Source organism: Hyperolius riggenbachi, chromosome 2, assembly GCF_040937935.1.
Source record: "Hyperolius riggenbachi isolate aHypRig1 chromosome 2, aHypRig1.pri, whole genome shotgun sequence".
Classification (NCBI taxonomy): domain Eukaryota; kingdom Metazoa; phylum Chordata; class Amphibia; order Anura; family Hyperoliidae; genus Hyperolius; species Hyperolius riggenbachi.
In genome coordinates, this window is record NC_090647.1 from 420,191,618 (window position 1) to 420,211,217 (window position 19,600).

At 44.1% G+C, this 19,600-nt stretch overlaps 1 protein-coding gene across 2 annotated transcripts in view; it reads right to left on the bottom strand.

Annotated features, from left to right (window-relative positions):
- Positions 1 to 12,353, bottom strand: part of WWC3 (WWC family member 3) — a 243,875-nt gene extending 231,522 nt beyond the window's left edge. For both annotated transcript variants that reach the window (XM_068269896.1, XM_068269895.1), the window contains exon 1: positions 11,670 to 12,353. In XM_068269896.1, coding sequence (XP_068125997.1) covers positions 11,670 to 11,890 — 221 coding nt within the window. In that variant the 5' untranslated portion in view covers positions 11,891 to 12,353. The remainder of the gene's footprint in view (positions 1 to 11,669) is intronic.
- Positions 12,354 to 19,600: the final 7,247 nt, after the last annotated feature.

Consider the following 19,600-nt stretch of genomic DNA (forward strand, 5'->3'; position numbering starts at 1 on the left):
CCCCCAGTATAGGTTAGATAGGTAAATGCCTCCGGTATAGGCAAGATAGGTAGGTGCCTCCAGTATAGGTTAGATAGGTAGGTTCCCTCAGTATAGGTTTGAGTAGGTGCCCTCAGCAGTGGGAGAGCAGGCATAGTAGTTACAACTCACCTTTCTACCGCTGAACCCTCGCAGCCTCCATCTCCTTCCTGTCCAGGCATCTGTTGCATTGGTAACAGCGACTCCTGTGATGACATGCGGTCACGTCATCACAGGGGGCGCCGTTTCCAACGCAACGGATAACAGGGGGGTAAGGAGATAGAGGCTGCGGGAGATCGGTGGAAGGAAGGTGAGTTTGTATTTTATGCCCACTCTCCCGTTGCAGAGGTACGGGGCCTTCTTCAGGCACGGGGCTTGGGGCGATTGCCCCACTTGCCCCCCTCAAAGGCCGCCTCTAATTGTAGACTACTTTTGCAGGACTCGTTTTCTCAGGGGCATTGTAAACAGATAGAACAGCATCATGGATTGACAAGTGATGGTAAATATCCAGTTTGGGCCTTCTTGCAGCTACAAAGCTTTGCATCCAAGATGATAAACTGGGGAATCTCTCCTCACCTTCATCAGATTTTAACATAACAGCTAAAGAGCAACATCAGCATAGACACACTGGCACATTTGCAATTACATTTTTATCCTGAGTTTTCACCTAGAGCATAATATAATTTGTCATCTTCTCTTTAAAAATAACTCTACAGCACTTTGCAATTGAAACAGTAGGTTAAAAAGTACTGTCAAAATTACTTTGAGTACTTTCTTGCTTGCTGGTGGTCTAAAGGGCATTTTATTGTCAAGATATAAAAATATTGCCAAGGAGAAAACTCAGGAGGAAAAGTTAATTTGCATATGGCTCATTGTGTCCTGGCTACAGTATATGGACTTCTCTCAGGAATTGATGCTCCCTCTACATACCCTTTTCAGGACAGATGGGAATCCTGCTTGGGCAAACAGCTTTCTAGTGATGACTGGGAAAAGATCATATATTTTTATGCATAAGGGGTCTCTCAATAAAAACACCCAGGAGCAAGTGTCACAAAGTGCTTTCCGATTGGTACCAGACCCCGATTGGTACCTGTACCATGTCTTCTGGGCCGGTCTTAAACTTGATGCTTTTTAAAAACCAATCCATTACTGGTCTCGTAAGATATCTTTCTTGGCAATTCACTTCACTCCAAGGCCTTCCTTCTTCATGCAGTTCCATTTTCAGTTATATCATATAAAAAAAATCCCTGCTCATGCACCTAGTGGCTATGAACTATGAAACAGTTGCTTACCCGGGTGGAGGGAGTTGCAGATATAGAGGAGATTATACTGATCTCACAGGTTAGAAATAAGGCATGCACTAAGACCTGGGCCCTTTGGCTTGCTTTTAAAGAGTCAGAGGACTACAAATCCTTAATAGGGGACTAGAATATATTGTATTATAGTATCCTTATGGCTTATACACTACTTTTTACCCTCTCTTCCTTCTTTAATCCCATTCCCTTCCTTTCTCACGCAATTTCCCCTCCACATCTGTCCCTGCTTGATCTGGGAGGTTAGTATATGCTGTCACCAAGGGGAGAAGTCTCAATACTTAAGAGTTGGTTGAATCTAGGTTATGGTTTAACACTATGTGCCTCTACCGGTTTATATGGGAGCTTCACCTAATATGAGAGGAATATGTATGCTACAAGGCCGAGGCTCCTCTCCTTGGTTTGTCTTTACTCCAATATGGGGTTGAACATCAACCATTCTGCTAGTGAGGATGAGGTCCTGTAATGTGCAGTTATGACTGTGGCGGAGCTAACTGGATGAATAACACCTATTTGCACCAACTTATAACCACTGTGATAACTATATGACACTATCCCTTTCTGAGTTTATGACTTTTTTGACTTTTAAAAGTCATGGGATGCTTTCACTACCTGTCAGCTGCTCCCCTGCACTGGCCAGGCATTTAGGAGCGCTCCGTGCTGGTGTTCAAAAGGAAGCCTTCCCATATGGAGTCACATCCTGAAATGTGACATGTCGTGGTTTATTTGCTGCCTGGTAACACCGTCGCATGTCATTGCATGGTGTTAGAAGAGCTACCATTTGGCTGCATGAAATTGCAGCCTGAAAACTCTCAGTGGCCGGCAGCTAGAAGGCTGAACTTTAACGACAAGCGAGCACTGCTTAGGTGACTGGCACCAAGGAGCACCACTTGGGTGACTGGCACCAAGGAGCAGCGCTCTGGTCAGGTGAACATCGAGGAGGAGCACCGCTCGGGGTGACTGGCACTGAGGAGCAGTGCTCTGGTCGGGTTACTGGCGCAGAGGAGCACCATTGTGGTCAGGTGACTGGCAACAAGGAGAATTGCCTGGACTTGACTGGCACCAAGAAGTACCACTCAGGTGACTGTTTCCCAGAAGCACTACTCTGGTCAGGTGACTGGCAACAAGGAGCACTGCTCTGGTCAGGTGACTCCAATTCACTTTCACCTACATCAATTGTTTTTCTTCTTCAAAAGATGCCACAAAAAAAACATGATAATGCGTTTGAAGCTAACATTTTGTGTCTACTGAGCACTACTCTCCAGGAAAGCTTGCAATCATTTGCACCAGTCAGCCAGAACACTATCCGCATGTAGTTTGTACGCTCTCAGTGAGCTGGCTTCTTCTAGGTATTCCATTTCCTCCCACATCCAGGAAATAAAAAAAAAAAACAGAAGCCGTGGCCAGAAGAGAGTCCTGGGTAACAATGGAGCCCCCAGAAGGTTTTCTTTAAAATAACATCTGCATCAACTCAAAATTGTTGGCATTAAAGTGACTATCTACACTATTAACTTCTATCACAATCTTCATAAAATAGCTGTTATTCCACCTTTATAAAATAGTCCCTTAACAAATTTCAAAGTAACAAAATGTAGCAAGGCATGTTAGAACTCAACACTTTCAAACACAAATCAAGTGACTCCAACACTATGTGATACAACATTGTTTTTCTTGATCTATTTAGTGATGTGTTAATGGATTGAAAAGGAAAGGAAGCAGGAAGCCCAAATAGAGGAAGAAAAATACACGGAGCTTAAATTCCTCTCCCCACCTCTACAAATGCTGTAGCTGGACTGCCAAGTACAATAAGAGAATGCAGAAACACCCACTGCTCTGCAGAGCCAGGGGGAGTAATGGGGGGATGCAGTGCTGTGAGGAAATCTAGGAATAGATATATGCACAATAGTGGAATACATATAAGTCCCACTTCTGGTATTCTACATGCCAGACCAGCCAGGCGTGTCGTGTTTACAGGCTACACAGAGCTTTCATGTTTTATTTAAGTACAGTTGATTAAGAATGGGAAGCCTATAAAAGTTTATAAGAGCCCACAAATACTCCCAGATACATCAGCCCTTCTTCCAAACTCTAGTATGGCCAAGATGCCAATTTTGGTCATACCCTTAGATAGGAGGTTACAGCTGTTTGGACTGACCATCTTTGTCTAGACAGGCTGATTTTTTTTTGGGAACTGACAGAATTCCCCAGAATACTAATATGGTACATTTGTCCCCCAACATAAGCCATGGCTGAAAGTATCTAAGTGTTCCTTCGTTATTCCATCCAAGCATATACATTTAGAGACAAATTCCACTTTCATTATAAAATGACTAACTATAGATGGAGGCTCCACTAGTGTTTTGCAATTTCTCACTCTAAAAATTACACCGAAATTTCAGTCTGTAGCCAGCTAAGAATCTCCAAAACGGACTATAAACTCAGATTGCTCTTCTTTGTTACCATGACGACAATTGTGTGTACTCTCTGTCTAGAGTACTACTGCCGTGAGACAAACACCAACAATCTTGATTAGCCAATTTTATCACTACCATGGAATACGAGAGCTTACTTACAGTCTGTTCAAAGGAGTCAAAATCTGTTGGTCCTCTGGTGTGTACACACATCCAATATTAACTGTCCTATTAAGCACTTTTATGTAATATGAGGGCCAACAGATTTTGAATACATTAAACAAATTGTGTAGGTAAGCTCTTATGCTGGGAATACACCATGAGTTTTTTCAGCAGATAGATGGCTCGATAGATAATTTCTGACAGGTCCGATCTGATTTCAATCGTTTTTCTGGTTTTTTCTCACAAAAGTGGAATGGTTTTCATTTATATACACTAACAAAGTAAATAATGTAAAAAAAACACTATAAATGCTCGCCATTCATTCTTCAATATATAGAGCTGATCTGAAAGCTGTATGTTTCTCTCAGCAAATGTGGAATTTCCCTTCTAGGATGGATCTGACTCTCCTGCAAAATTGTTCTCAGGGGTCCTGGTAGGTCAATATTCAAATCCAGCAAAGTCATTCACAAAGCACAAGCACAAACATTCACATTTTAAGCTGTACTAAGAAACAATTCCCATGCTTCTTTTTAAGGGAACCTGAAGTGAGAGAAGTACGGAGGCTGCCATCTTCATGTTCTAATGCTTGACTGCAAGCTTGTTACAGGTATGCAACTCAAAAACAACTAAAGCCAAATGGCCCATACTCACGGGCTACTTTTCTAGCCTGTCGCTAGCACACGGGAGCGTGTGCGCGACAGTTCGGCGACAGCTCGTCGCCAGCTCCCTCCGCATACACACGCAGAAGAGGGATTAGTGAAGCAACGGAAGCTGTCGCCGATGCTCCTCCCCCCGCCGGAAGCGCCGTGAGTTCTTTATTAGTTGCTGTCGCTAGTCCGCATACTCACGCGGACTAGCAACAGTTGCGGCGGCAACTGTTGCCATGCGATTGACCGCCGCCAATCGCCTGGCAACAGCAGCGACGAGCGACGGTTCGGGGTGCGCGCCTCATACTCAGGGGCGACCTGTCGCCGCAACACGCGCGTGCCACGTGGTTGCGGCGACAATTGTAGCCCGTGAGTATGGGCCATAATGCTCCGCAGGCAATTGGCATTGTTTATAAGGAAATGAACATGGCAGCTCTGCATTCCTTTCACTCCAGGTTCTCTTGAATTCTGTACTACAGTTTTCCTTTTACACAGAAACATAGAAATATTTAACTAACAACAGTTTCTGAATATCAACATTGGAAAATAACATTAAGCTATACAAACATTTCTTATTTTTCAAATCTCAACTTACTTCATTAGGTGTGAAAAAATAAAAGTAAAATTGTGCCAATCAAATTAACTTTGACAGTTTTGATTGGTACAATTTCAAGCTGCATACAGTTATGAAATTATTTGTTCCTCACTGATCTTCTCTAGTGACTGCACTTCTGTGCAGTCAATGTGATGATGGAAACAGCATGAGGCAACATAGCAGGGGCAATAAATGGAGGGCACTTAATCAGGGGTCATTATAATTGTCTGTCAGTAAGTCAGTATAATGAGTGACAACCTAATTTGGTACATAAGTAGAATTCATACACCTTACAGCACACCTGAAGTAAGAGGAATGTGAAGGCTGACATTTTATTTCCTTTTAACCAATGCAGATTGCCTGGCTGTCCTGCTGATCATCTGCAGATCCTGAACATGCATGAAAATCAGATTCTCTGACTGGATTAGCTGAATGTTTGTTTCAGAATTCCAGCGTTTATCTGGACCAAGTATTATCCTGGATGTTTTGTATCTCTCTATATACTGAATTTGAGGTGGCCAATCAACTATGTGGGGTGTGTGACTGTGGGTGTGATGTATGGGATTTGGTCACTCCATCAAACACATTTTTTGGTGGTTTGGAAGTACTTTGGATGTAATAAAATCAGGGCTGTGGAGTCAGAGTCGGAGCAATTTTGGATGCCTGGAGTTGGAGTCGGGAACAAATGCACCGACTCCTAATGAATTTAAACTGGAATTAAAATAGAAAATATGATAAAATGTTCTATTTCTCAGATAATAGTATATATATATATATATATATATATATATATATATATATATATATATATATATATATATATATATATATATATATATATATATATATTTGTTCTTAGTCCACAAAAATGAAATAAACCAATCAAAATGAGTTGCTTGTGCTGCATCAATAAAGCAGTCCCCGTATTATTAAAGTCAGATATACATATCTGATTGTGACTGTATATATGATGTGTACACAGGAATCTCATATATACTAAATAACATCTATGCTGTAAGAATAAAGCCTGATGTGTAGCTGTGTCACTAATAGAGATGGACAATAAGATGGAAATAATTCTGCATTGATGCTGATTTATGCAAATGTATGCACTCCCTTTGCTGATGAAATCAAATAATTTGATATATTTTTAAAATTTGGTTTGGGGACTACGAATTAAAGGGTACCTGAGACGGATGAAAAGAAAAGTTTTATATATACCTGGGGTTTCCTCCAGCCCCCTTTATGCCAATCAATCCCTCACTGTCCTCCTCCACCACCTGGATCTTCTACTATGAGTCCCGGTAATTCAGCCAGTCAGCGCAGTCCGGCCACATGCCTCTCCTACAGCCAGGAGCATTCTGGACCTGCGTCAGGGGTGTAGCAATAGGGGTTGCAGAGGTTTTAGCTCTAGTGGTCCTGTGCTCATAATAATCATTTCTATAGATACTTTGAATAGTGGTAATCATTAACAAACTGTTTCCCAACCCCTTCTTGCACCTCTGACACTGTAGTTGCCATTGGCAGGTTTTGGTGCGCCTTATCAATTGTTATGCATAGAGTGCTTGGGGGGGGGCATTGTAAAACTTGCATCGGGGCCCACAGCTCCTTAGCTACGCCACTGACCTGTACAATAGTGCTGCGTAGGTGTAGTACGCTCCCGGCGGCGGATTGTGTGCATGCGCACTATGCCAGACAGGCTGAAGTACCTGGACTCATAGCAGAAGATCCAGATGGTGGAGGAGGACAGCGAGGGACTGATTAGCCTGAAGGGGGCTGGAGGAAGACCCAGGTATGTATAAAACTTTAATTTCATCTGTCTCAGGCTTACTTTGTTACACTGTAGTACTATACTCTACATATGCACTCCCCACAGAGCTGCAGGGAATCCACTGAGAATGTTGTGCACATTGAACACAGAGGTGTTGTCTATCACTCATAGACCTGGTTCAGATTGTACATGAAGAATGTGTAATGGAGGAAGAATCGCCTCATTCTCCAGCAGAGTACCTGCACATCACTCTAATGGTGGCCATACATGGTACAATTTTTTCATCCAATCTTACCATTTCTATGTAGTAAGGGTGAATTTAGTGAATATACTGAAAGGATAATTTAGGCAGTTCCCTTATATTACATAGAAATGGTAAGATTGGATGAAAAAATTGTACCATGTATGGCCACCATTACATGTACCCACACTTACATTGCCTAGGGCCTGATAGATGTTCTTTGTTCCGGTCTGTTCCTTTTTCAAGTACTCTTACCAAGGACTAGTTTTAGTCTATGACTGAAGAGAATAAATATGGCAGTCTCCATATCCTTCTCACTTCAGTTGTCATTTAAAATTCCTAAGCGTTGGCAGTTAAGAGACAAATTTCATGTTACATACTTTCAATCAACAAGATTGTAATATGCAAATTAGAGGAGATGAGGAGTCGGTGGAATCCTAAACTGAGGAGTTGGAGTCGGTGGATTTTTGTAAAGACTCCACAGCCCTGAATAAAATAAACAATTTGTTTTTTTACATTAATTCCTGTTGTAGTGCTCATTCAGCTTTGTTCCACATGTGCAATTCAGACACTACTAATGCCAAAGAGATCAGCAGGACTGCCAGGCAACCGGTATTGTTTAAAAGGAAATAAATATGGCAGCCTCAATAAGCTTCTCACTTCAGGATCGATCCCTTTAAACCACATCCACTGGAGCCGGCTCACTTAATTATACAACAGAGTGGCATAGTGCACAATGATGAAACCTGACAGGGAGCATTGCCAGCACATCAGCTGTATGTTGGAAAATGCCTTTTCTCGATATATACCACTTTGCACACTAATTTGATTCAGTTCTTAGGGCTTTAATAGATGAGTTATTAAAAACGGTTTTATAGAGTCACCTTAGGAATGCACAATAACGCAAACATGGAAACTTCATTACATAAAGAATTTCCATTCATAACAAGGACTAGTGCTACCATGTGCTGAAAATAAGGAGATTGTGCAGGATAGCTACTCAATAACCGTTACGGTCTTCATTATAATCTTTCAGATGTTCTTTTATTTTAAAATAAAAAGGCACCCAGCAAATCTGTTCCACAAGGTTATGGCTGCTACGCCTGCCCATCAGGAAGCTGCTGTCCCATGCAGAAGCTCTCTGGATAGTTACTACATGTATGCGGTTAGGCTCTTCTGTCTAGAACAGGGGTCAGGAACCCTTTTGGCTGAGAGAGCCATAAACACCACATATTTTAAAAATGTAATTCCGTGAGAGCCATACAATATGTTTAAAACAGACTGTAGGGCTCACGTCCCTGTTGCCATGGTGATGTGCATACAGTTGATCCGCCAGGCAGCGGCAGTGTCAGACATGTTTTAAGCTTCTGGGTTTCAGCAACATCAGCAATTTCCTTGAGAGCCAGAGAGGAGAAATACCGACTAACAGCTTGTACAATTAGCTAGCTGACTTGGGGTCGATTTACTTTGTAGGATGAGATCCAAGCACTTTGGCCCAATAGGCGGTTTGTTAAAAGTGAACCGAGCACCTTTTTTTATCACTCAGGACATTTCTATAGCACATGAAAAATGCATGCCGACAATCTGTTTCATTATTAAAATAAACTTTCATTTTACATTCAAAGTAGTTTAATTAGCCTGTTTCAGCAGGCCTGCACGACCGTCCCCAACCGCAGAGACTTCAGGAACCTAATTGTTTTATTGGGCTAATAACCAAGAGGTAAACAATGCTATTAGACAACAATGGGGGGGGGGTGAGTAATTAGGACTGTTTCTTCACAGACATAGTGTGTGTCAATGTGTCAAGATAGCATCTCTGACTTCTGTAAATAAGGAATGTGAGAAGGGGGGGGGGACATGGCAGCTTCTATTCCAGGAGAGATTCCAGTGAAAGAGCTGACACATTGTTGCATTCCAGCGGTTCTGGAGGTGTGTTTAGCTTCTAAGGGTACAATGGTTAATTTGCATATATTCAGCAGTGGTGCTCTGGGAGACATCTCAAGCTCACTCCAACCTGAATTATCGCAAATTCTTTCTGTTTTAGGAAAGAAAACTTTTGTTTCCCTTTAAGTGACAGGCAGCCTATTGGCCCAATCAGAGTGCGGGGATCTCATCCTACAAAGTCACTGGACCTGACAGGGTAGAGAATGGGACAATTGGAGAGCCGTTTTTTTTGGGGTAGTGCGAGTAAGTTAGTAGTGCATGCTTCAGTAGAAGCATGCCTTTGAAAATGTTACTTGCGCTGTCACACTAAGCTGCGCTGTTTGAGCAGTGTAGCTTAGTGAATCACCTCCTACTGATTTGTGTGTGAGCCAGATATCGCCATCAAAACAGCCACATCTGGCTTCCGAGCCATAGGTACCCTACCCCTGGTCTAAAAAGATGCTTGATCTCAGGGAAAACTATTGCCAAGCTAGAGTGTGACCATATTGGGGTCAAAAGTGCCATTCAGCTATTACCAGGGCTGTGGAGTCGGAGCAATTTTGGGTATTTGGAGTCAGAGTTTGAGTCGTGATTTCATAAACTAAGGAGTCGGGAGTCAGATGATTATGGACAAAATGCACAGCCCTGGTAAGTATTAGACTAAGGAGTCGGAGGAATTTTGGGTACCTGGAGTCGGAGTCGGCAGTTTCGTAAACTGAGGAGTCGGAGTTGGAATCGGAAGATTTTTGTACCAACTTCACAGCCCTGGCTATTACTGCGTGGGACAAAATCACAATCACGTCAGTAGTTGTGTGCAGACGCAGTATGAGCCAGATGACGTGGACACGCAGGAGCAGAAGAGCCGACCCCGCTGGCAGGTCGCCATCATTGCGGGCAGCCAGCAGGAACACAGAGGAGGTCCGGGGCTGCGGCGAGTGACTGAGACTGCTGCTTTGGGCTGGAAGAAGCCCCAGGTGAGTAAAACGCAGATTTTTAATTTCACTCAGATGTCCTTAAAATTCAGGTGTAATGCAAACTGTATACAGCTTGGAACCGGGCCATTCATAGCAGGAACTGTATTCAATTGGCCCAATTCCAAGGTGCACACAATTTGCTTTAAATTTTCATGCAAGACACAACTAGCTTCATCTTGTTGACCATTTCTTATGCTGAATCAGAAATTTGAATCTAGAGATAATCAGATTGAGACAACGACTAATTACCTGACAGTTTTAATCAAGCTGTCAATTAACCACTCTCATTCAAATCAGATTCACCTCATTAAAAAAGTTCCAGTTTGGCAACTTAAAATTCATAAGTACAGAGATAAAACAAAGATGCAATATCAGGGAGGCACAGACTGTAGCATAGCTGCAGTAATGTCACTTGTTACACCACAATGAAGTGCTTGAATCTGTGGAATGAACAGGTATAGACAGTCTGAATGAAGTGAAAGGGATAGCAACTGTCAGCATGGTGTAATATTAGGAAGAGGTGGGAATTTTCAGGCAGCAAGTAGTACTGAGAGGAAGAGGAGGGGACAGCATATTCTAATGCAAGAGGTAGGTACTGTTTATACTAAACTAATTCAGGCTAGCATGCAAAATGTATGGAGCTCACAAGGGCAGGGCTCTCTCACCCGTTTGTGTCTTGGACTTAGTTATACATTTTATTGATTACATTACTTTTGTCACTTATTACCAGTTCTGTAGTTTGTATATTGGTGTTTACAATTGTTAGTTTCTTACTTTGTATAGCACCACAGAATACATTGGCATCAGCATCACAACTTGAAGCATTGTAATTGGCCAAACAGTGTGGGTGCTGTCCACCCAATCACGTTAGTGGAATTTCCCTATGGGATTTCCTGCTCTGTCACCTCAACAAGACTAGCTCGGTAATAACTGAGGTGTTGTAATGACTGAGGTAGGTATAGACAATCAGTGTGTTGTAATGACTGAGGTAGGTATAGAGTAGACAATCAGCGTGTTGTAATGACTGAGGTAGGTATAGACAATCAGCGTGTTGTAATGACTGAGGTAGGTATAGACAATCAGCGTGTTGTAATGACTGAGGTAGGTATAGACAATCAGCGTGTTGTAATGACTGAGGTAGGTATAGACAATCAGCGTGTTGTAATGACTGAGGTAGGTATAGACAATCAGCGTATTGTAATGACTGAGGTAGGTATAGACAATCAGCGTATTGTAATGACTGAGGTAGGTATAGACAATCAGCGTATTGTAATGACTGAGGTAGGTATAGACAATCAGCGTGTTGTAATGACTGAGGTAGGTATAGACAATCAACATGAAGGGGGGAGCACAGACAGCATACTGTAATAGAAGAGTTAGGTACAAGTCACACAAAAATATTAAAGCAATTGGGCTGGATTAACTATTAGTTTTCCATTAACTGAGATTTAAAGTAAATTTTTATTCACATAGAACTCACAATAGCCTGTGTTTGGAATGGAGTTGAACACTTGTTTGCATCACAGCTCTTCAGACATATAAACAGAAGTTTGGATGAGCAGGCCAAGGCACACTGACATATCATTACAAGACATTCCTGCAACTGGTGGTTACCTGTCTCTGGGGTCAATCCACGAGGTCTGTCTTGTGTTGTGATCTATATAAAATACCCTCCCATCGTAGTCCCTGGCCTCTTCCCAGCCAGCAGGTAGAGGCAACTCTGAGCTTTCCCTCATGCCGGGCAGCGGGCACGGGGAAGAGCATTGCTGCTGCTGCTGATGCTGTGTCTGTGACTGCTGTTGTCTTCTCCTCCTCCCAGAACTCAGCCAGGGCATTGCAGTCCCAGCAGTCCTCCTCCTCTGCCTGGCGGCGGCTGCTGCTGCTAATCTCCCTTTCCTGCCGCTGCTTCCCTCCTCCCGGCTGCTGCAGACACAGCGTTGTGATTACACAGATCTGATCGGCAGATAAGCAGAGAGCAGCAGCGCTGTCTTCTGTCCCATCCTAAGCATCAACATCCTATTCCAGAGAGTACAAATAGCAGCGGAATCCTTCCTCCTGTTTCCTGCCCACAAACCAGGCGCTCAACTTTATCCTTGCGGGATGTTGTGCGGTTCAGCCCCGATCTCGCTCGGTCTAATGCTGTCCCGGCATAGTCACTGCGTGCGCTGAGGAGCTCCAACCATTCATGTTTAGTCCGGCCAAGAGGCCAAACTAACTACGCTTAAAGCTCTGGTTCTTGTTCATCCATGTCTGTCCCTCTCGCAACCGTGCCTCACTCCACACAGCCCATAGCAGCCAGCCAGCCACCTCCCCTTGTTTCTGGTTCCCTCCCTCAGCTTCCTGAGCTAGCTTTCCACTCTCAAAGCTCCAATTTTAGCTAAAGTAATGCCTGCCTACACCATGAGGAGCTACACACTCACTGCGATCCCACCAAGGCTGCTACGGCTGCCCATGCTGTCTGCTATCAGCTCACATTCAGGGACACCAATTAACAAGTCAAACCAATATATACAGAAAAAAAGTATTCTGCTTTAATAGTTGGCGATACTAAAAGTGTCAGGAACAGTCAGGGATCTCACAAGTACAACAAACAGCTAGCAAAAGGGGTCAGAAAGGGTTTTGTTTGATTCAATTTTTACATCCAGGGGAAACAAATAAATAAACAACTCAATCCTATATACAGTGGAACTACAAGCTTTGTTTTGGATTAGTTTCCAAACAGGAAATAGATTCGTTTCCAACAGGAAATAGAAAAGCCTGCATTGCTTTGGGGATATTTTTCCTCACTTCCTGTTCCGGGGGCAGGGTCAGCATTAATAAGACTGGGAACCAGTCACTGCCTCAGAACTTTTTGGGTAGGTTCACAGTGGGAGCTGCATTGTTTTCCCTGTAAAAACAGGAACTCAACCGAATGGAAAAGTCACACCGCATGCTTTATGACCTCCGCATTGCATGATGCAATTAAGGAAAATTATGCTTCACTGCCACTGTTTGCGCAAACATTATGCAGCAACACATTGTTGTCCATTGGAATGCATTTCACTGGACGCACTCTGAACGTCGCATAAACGTACTATTTCAATGTGACTTTACATAAAGTCGCACCGCAGTGACCTACGGTGAACAAGACCTAACTCTTCATAGCATCATACCTCCCAACTTTTTGAGATGAGAAAGAGGGACGCTTAAGCCACGCCCTTGTCACACCCCTGATCACACCATGTCACACCCCTAGTTACGCATACCATAAAGATTTCTTAAGAAAAGTATGTTGTTTTATAATTCATACCACACTGGTACTTTCTATCCCAGGTTAATTTTCCTTTATATTAACATTTTAAAATAAGTAATATTTCAATTTAAAGGATGGGAATAAAGTTTAGCGTCAATCAAACACATTTTTTTTAGTAGAGAAATATATATATTTACATAGAAAGAGGGACAAAGCCCTGAAAGAGGGACAAATGAGGAGGAAAGAGGGACAGGGCTCCCAAAGAGGGACTGTCCCTCTAAAACAGGGACAGTTGGGAGTTATACAGCATAAGGAGTTATTTGAACATTTTTAGGTTTTTTTTCCTTTTAATTATTATTGCTGTCTTAGTTACTGTTGAGATAATTACTACTTACTGTCCCTGTGACAGGCTCAGCCAGATGAACTGAATAGAGATCTTCCTGGTGGGGATACAGGCAGCAATTAAACAGGTCTTATCTCTTCTCCATACTATCCAGATCAGAAAAGAGAAGTTATTCTGGTAATTGAATTTTCCTAAAGTTTTAATTAGGCTTCGTTCACACTAGCAAATGCACATGGCTGTACTATCAAAACATAACACACGTTATTGCACGCCATCCGCGTTGTGATGCTGATGCCACTTACTACAGTGAATGGGTTAGTTTTGTCTTTTGCCAAAAATGCGTGCAGCAATGCCATGGCACATAGCACTGCGGAGCAGCGCATAAAGTGTCAACGTCAGACAGTGCAGTCTGCACTTCCGATGTACAAACGTAGCACACTATACGTGTTGCTGAAACGCACACAGCAATGTGTGTAGTGTGAATGAGGCCTTAGGGCTCGTTGACATCATACACGCTGCAGTGCGCATATCGGCAGCGCGTATGGTGTGTGACACGCAAGAGTGGCAGAAGTGCATAGAAAGCACTTCTGCTGTTCAGATCATGTGCTGCACTTCGCAGCAGTGCGATGCGCTATCACACTGTTACATGCATTTTTTGCTCAAGCGCAGCGCTGAACCATTCACTGTAGTGAATGGCATCAGCAGCGCACAGAAGAGCAGATGGCATGCAATTGGGCACGTTGTGTCCCCATCACACACGCAGTCTATGTCAATGATGTGAACATGACCTTAGATCTCCCGGGAATACAGATACATATTCACTGTCACATAGCGATGTTAGGCCCTTTTCACACAGAAGACTGGGCTTATTTTATGCAGTACAACCTACCACCTGCTGGCCACCAAACAACTTCTGGTTGCAAATAAATGCAGCCCAATGGCCTTGTTTGTAACCCCACGCATGACAGTGCTTGACATGCAGTGCGGTTACCCTGCAGCAAGAAACCACATCATGTTGTCTCTGAGCACAGCTGTGGCTGTGCTCAGATGAGACAGAATACGATGGTCGCCTCTTCAGTGCCAGTGCCAAATGTAAGGCCTCTTTCAGACGAGCAGTTTGGCAAGCACTTGTCAGTACTCAGTACAGAAAGAGTCACTTTCTCACTTCTAAACTTTTACTGGGGCACCATATCCATTTCCAAATCGGACACGCCCCCCATGCTGATGCCAAATGGCATCTGAATCCCTCTAGCTGTGCCATGTACCAAAAAAATGCAGCAGGCACTCCAATTTTTCCCTTCATGTAAATTTGGAAGCAGTCTTTTAAATTACAATAGGAATCTTAATTTGCGTGTGAGGAAATGGCCAGGAATTGCACAAATGGAAACTCAGCCTAAATCTTACAACAATATCCTGAGCAGATTTCTTCTATTCTTCTATTTGAAAGGTAGTAGTTTATTCACAGCAGCCAATATAAGTGGTACATCATTTCACATGCTTTTAAATATACTGTAGAGCTAAACATCAAAGCTTGAAACCTCTGTTCAAAGCATCTGCATGTTTCTGCAGATATCCATTCTACCACAATTAAAACTAGGAGCAGGACAAAATTAGACAAGTTTTCTCTGCCTAGCATGGCACTGTAGACACAGCAAGCGCGCAATAGATGTTCAAGGCCGTAATTAAAATGAAATTTCACTTTCATTGCAATGCAATCAGTGCTGCACAAGTCATTTCATAATTTATTGTATTAAAAGGTGCATTTGACTTTATAATTTATTGACATTTGTAATAAATATGTACATTTGCCAAGAAACTCAACATGTTTTTGCTTTCATATCAACAGCACACCATTGCTATAGTATTTTGGATTACAGACTGCCCAGAAACTTCCAGCTTGTTGCATTAATAATTAGCTTCCTAGAGGTGGAAACAACTCTTGTTGGATACCTGCGTAGTCAAGTAATGGCAGCAGGGTGTGGAACACCCATCTAGCATTTTCTGTTAGGTAGCTCTTATTGTTTGCTGTACACATTAAATCAGGGCAATTAAGTAAAAATATTGTACACAATGTTAATGTATAGAGTTGATCTGATGGCATTACTTCTTTCTCTGCAAAAGTGATAAAAGTGGAATTTCACTATGCACTTAAGGTTAAGTGTAGTTATCGGCTGCAGCACTATTCTAGCATCATTTTGCCCTACCAACACAAAGTGCTTACTGTTATACAATATGTCCTCTGCTTCTCACTGTAGTGCTAACCTAAAGACAGTACAAGTGTCAAGATTCACTTTCATGTCACCCATCTGGTTGGTGCCATTAGGGTGATAGCTGATGGCAGCATGACTGAATGTGTGGTATAGGCAGAAGGATTGTTGTGGGACAGAACAGAAGTCGGGGAAAGCAAGACAAGAGGCTGGCAGCAGTCAGTGGGAAACCAGTACACCCAGGGCCGGATTTGTACTTTTTACCGCCCAAGGCCAATTATACCGTCTGTATGGTTGTTATCTCCGTGTGCCCCAATGAGAATTCTACTTACATGATTGGATGTCACAGACAATAACTATTTCAGTAATACGCATATAAATTATTAGTTATATTTTCCTTAAGAACTTTTACGTTATGTTTGCCATCTCATTAATGATGGACCCATTGTGCCACCATGTGAGTTAGACTGAAGTGTACCTGCAGGATAGACCTTGCAGGGAAGACACAAGTACAGGACAGAGAGTTCAAAGGTTAAAGCTGTCCTTGTAGATAGGGATGGCTGCATGGAACAGCTTTACTGTCCTTCACTGAGCCGCCCCTACATTTCTGGTGCCCTAGGCCATGGCCTATGTGGCCTTGCCAGAAATCCGGCCCTGAGTACACCAGCCACTGTGAGAGCAGGAAACCAGTAGAAAGGACCAGGAGGGTGACAGTAGTCATTTATGAAAGTCAGTAAGAATAGTGAAAAAGAACACATACTTGCCCAGGCACTTAAAGAGGAACTGTCGCGAAAATCTTAAAATTTAAAATACATACAAATAAGAAGTACATTTCCCACAGAGTAAAATGAGCCCTAAATTACTTTTCTCCTATGTTGCTGTCACTTACAGTAAGTAGTAGAAATCTGACATTACTGATAGATTTTGGACTAGCCCATCTTCTCATAGGGGGGTTCTCAGGGTTTTCTTTATTTTTAAAAGCACTTAGTGAATGGCAGTTGTTCCGTCCAACTGCCAAAATAGTGTGCAGTGAGCAGGGAGGCTGGCAAGCACCTTTATGTAAATCTTTTTCAGGGAATGTCTTTATAAAGAACAAAGACCATGCTAAGGAATCCCCTATGGAGAGATGGACTAGCCCAAAACCTGTCGGTAATGTCAGATTTCTACTACTTACTGTAAGTGACAGCAACATAGGAGAGAGGTCATTATGGCTCATTTTACTCTGGGAGAAATGTACTTCTTATCTGTACATGTTTTAAATTGTAAGATTTTCGCGACACGTCCTCTTTAAGGCCAGATTTATCAAAGCATTACTGACAGTTTTTCTTCTTAAACTGTTCTAACTGTTCTTAAGAAAAGTGCAAATCCATTCCTAAACTGTAGCAGATTAAGATGTGCTTAATAGCAGTCAGTGGCGTAGCTACAAACCTCTGGGCCCCGATGCGGAATCTGGATGTGGGCCCCCCCGGCAACAACAGCCCCCCCTCCCCCGGCAACACCCGACGCACATGCATATCCAAATCCCTATAGCCAGCTATAGGTCCCCCCAGTATAGGTAGCCAGGCATAGGTAAGCCAGTATAGTTGCCCCCGGTATAGGTTAGCCAGGTAGGTGCCTCCAGCATAGGTAGCCAGTATAGTTGTCCCCAGTATAGGTTAGATAGGCAGGTGCCGCCGGTATAAGTTAGATAGATAGGTGCCCCCAGTACAGGTTAGCTAGGTGGGTGCCTCTAATATAGGTAGCCATAATAGTTACCCCAGCATAGTTTAGTTAGGTAGGTGCCTCCAATATAGGTAGCCAGTATAGTTGCCACCTGTATAGGCTAGCTAGGTGCCCCGAATACAGGTTAGATAAGTAAGTGCCCCCAGTATAGGTTAGATAGGTAGGTGCCCCCCAGTATAGGTTAGATTAGGTAGCTGCCCCCCAGTATAGGTTAGATGAGGTAGGTGCCCCCAGTATAAGGTTAGATGAGGTAGGTGCCCCCCAGTATAAGGTTAGATGAGGTAGGTGCCCCCCAGTATAGGTTAGATTAGGTAGCTGCCCCCCAGTATAGGTTAGATAGGTAGCTGCCCCCATAGTATAGGTTAGATTAGGTAGGTGCCCCCTAGTATAGGTTAGATTAGGTAGGTGCCCCCCAGTATAGGTTAGATTAGGTAGCTGCCCCCCAGGATAGATTAGGTAGCTGCCCCCCAGGATAGATTAGGTAGCTGCCCCCCAGGATAGGTTAGAGTAGGTAGCTGCCCCCCAGGATAGGTTAGAGTAGGTAGCTGCCCCCCAGGATAGGTTAGAGTAGGTAGCTGCCCCCCAGGATAGGTTAGGTAGCTGCCCCCAGGATAGATTAGGTAGCTGCCCCCCAGGATAGGTTAGATTAGGTAGCTGCCCCCCAGGATAGGTTAGATTAGGTAGCTGCCCCCCCCAGGATAGGTTAGGTAGGTAGCTGCCCCCCCCCCGGATAGGTTAGGTAGCAGCCCCCCCAGGATAGATTAGGTAGGTAGCTGCCCCCAGGATAGGTTAGATTAGGTAGCTGCCCTCCCCCCCCAGGATAGGTTAGGTAGGTAGCTGCCCCCCCCAGGATAGGTTAGGTAGCTGCCCCCCCAGGATAGATTAGGTAGTTGCCCCCCCCCCCAGGATAGGTTAGGTAGGTAGCTGCCCCCCAGGATAGGACAGGTAGGTAGCTGCCCCCCAGGATAGGATAGGTAGGTAGCTGCCCCCCAGGATAGGATAGGGTAGGTAGGTAGGTGCTGTATATGGAGGGGGGAGCCGCAGCCGCGGGGAGGGCAGCCCGACCTCTCACTCCCTTCCTCTCCCCAGCCCCCCCCCCCCCTCAGATGCAGAGTGAGCGCGCACGGAAGCGATGTAGGCAGAACTCACCTCCGTCCCTGCGCCGCTGATCTCCTCCCGCTGTATAGATGCTGATACACACTGCTTTCTGTTTAGCCAGAAGCAGTGTGTATCAGCTTCTATGCAGAGAGGAGATCAGCGGCGATTGAAACGCAGGGACGGAGGTGAGTTCTGCCTACAGCGCTTCCGTGCGCGCTCACTCTGCATCTGAGGGGGGGGGGGCGGGGAGAGCAAGGGAGGGAGAGGTCGGGCTGCCCTCCCCGCGGCTGCGGCTCCCCCCTCCCAATAGCGCGCACGGTCGGCACTCCAAACGGACATGGGCCCCCCTGGCCCCTCCCCTGCCTCTTCAGGAGCCGGGCCCGGTCGCCATGGCGACCGTTGCGACCGCGGGCCCTACGCCACTGATAGCAGTTCTACAGATAGTGCAGCAGTGCAGGCCAGACATGATTTGTTATGTGCTCCTCCCCCCCCCTGCTGCCAGGTGTCGTGTGAAGCTGTTCTCTGCTTAACCCTTCTAGTGCTGGGCATTGATGCAATACAGCAGATGTATTGGTTACCTCAGCAACAGCAATTTCCTTCACACACTGCACTGTCTGAGAAACCTTCCTAACTCCTCTTATTCCTACCAGTTTGAGAAGAAAACTGCACTATGTAATGATTTATTGGGATGTCTGAGACAATTCTGCACGGATTTCTAAAAACCTACCAATATTTTGTCTCAGACACTCTTGATAAATGCCCCCCTGAGAGACCTGAGCATCCTTGTATAAGTTAGCCTTATAAAATAGGTGACAGGTATGCTGGAAAAGGAATGGATTACACTCTATATAAATATCCACTAGATGGCATGCACACCTCTAAAGGTGCATACATTTCTCTGATGCAATAGAGCTGCAGCAGAATATTCACTTTGGCAACCAGA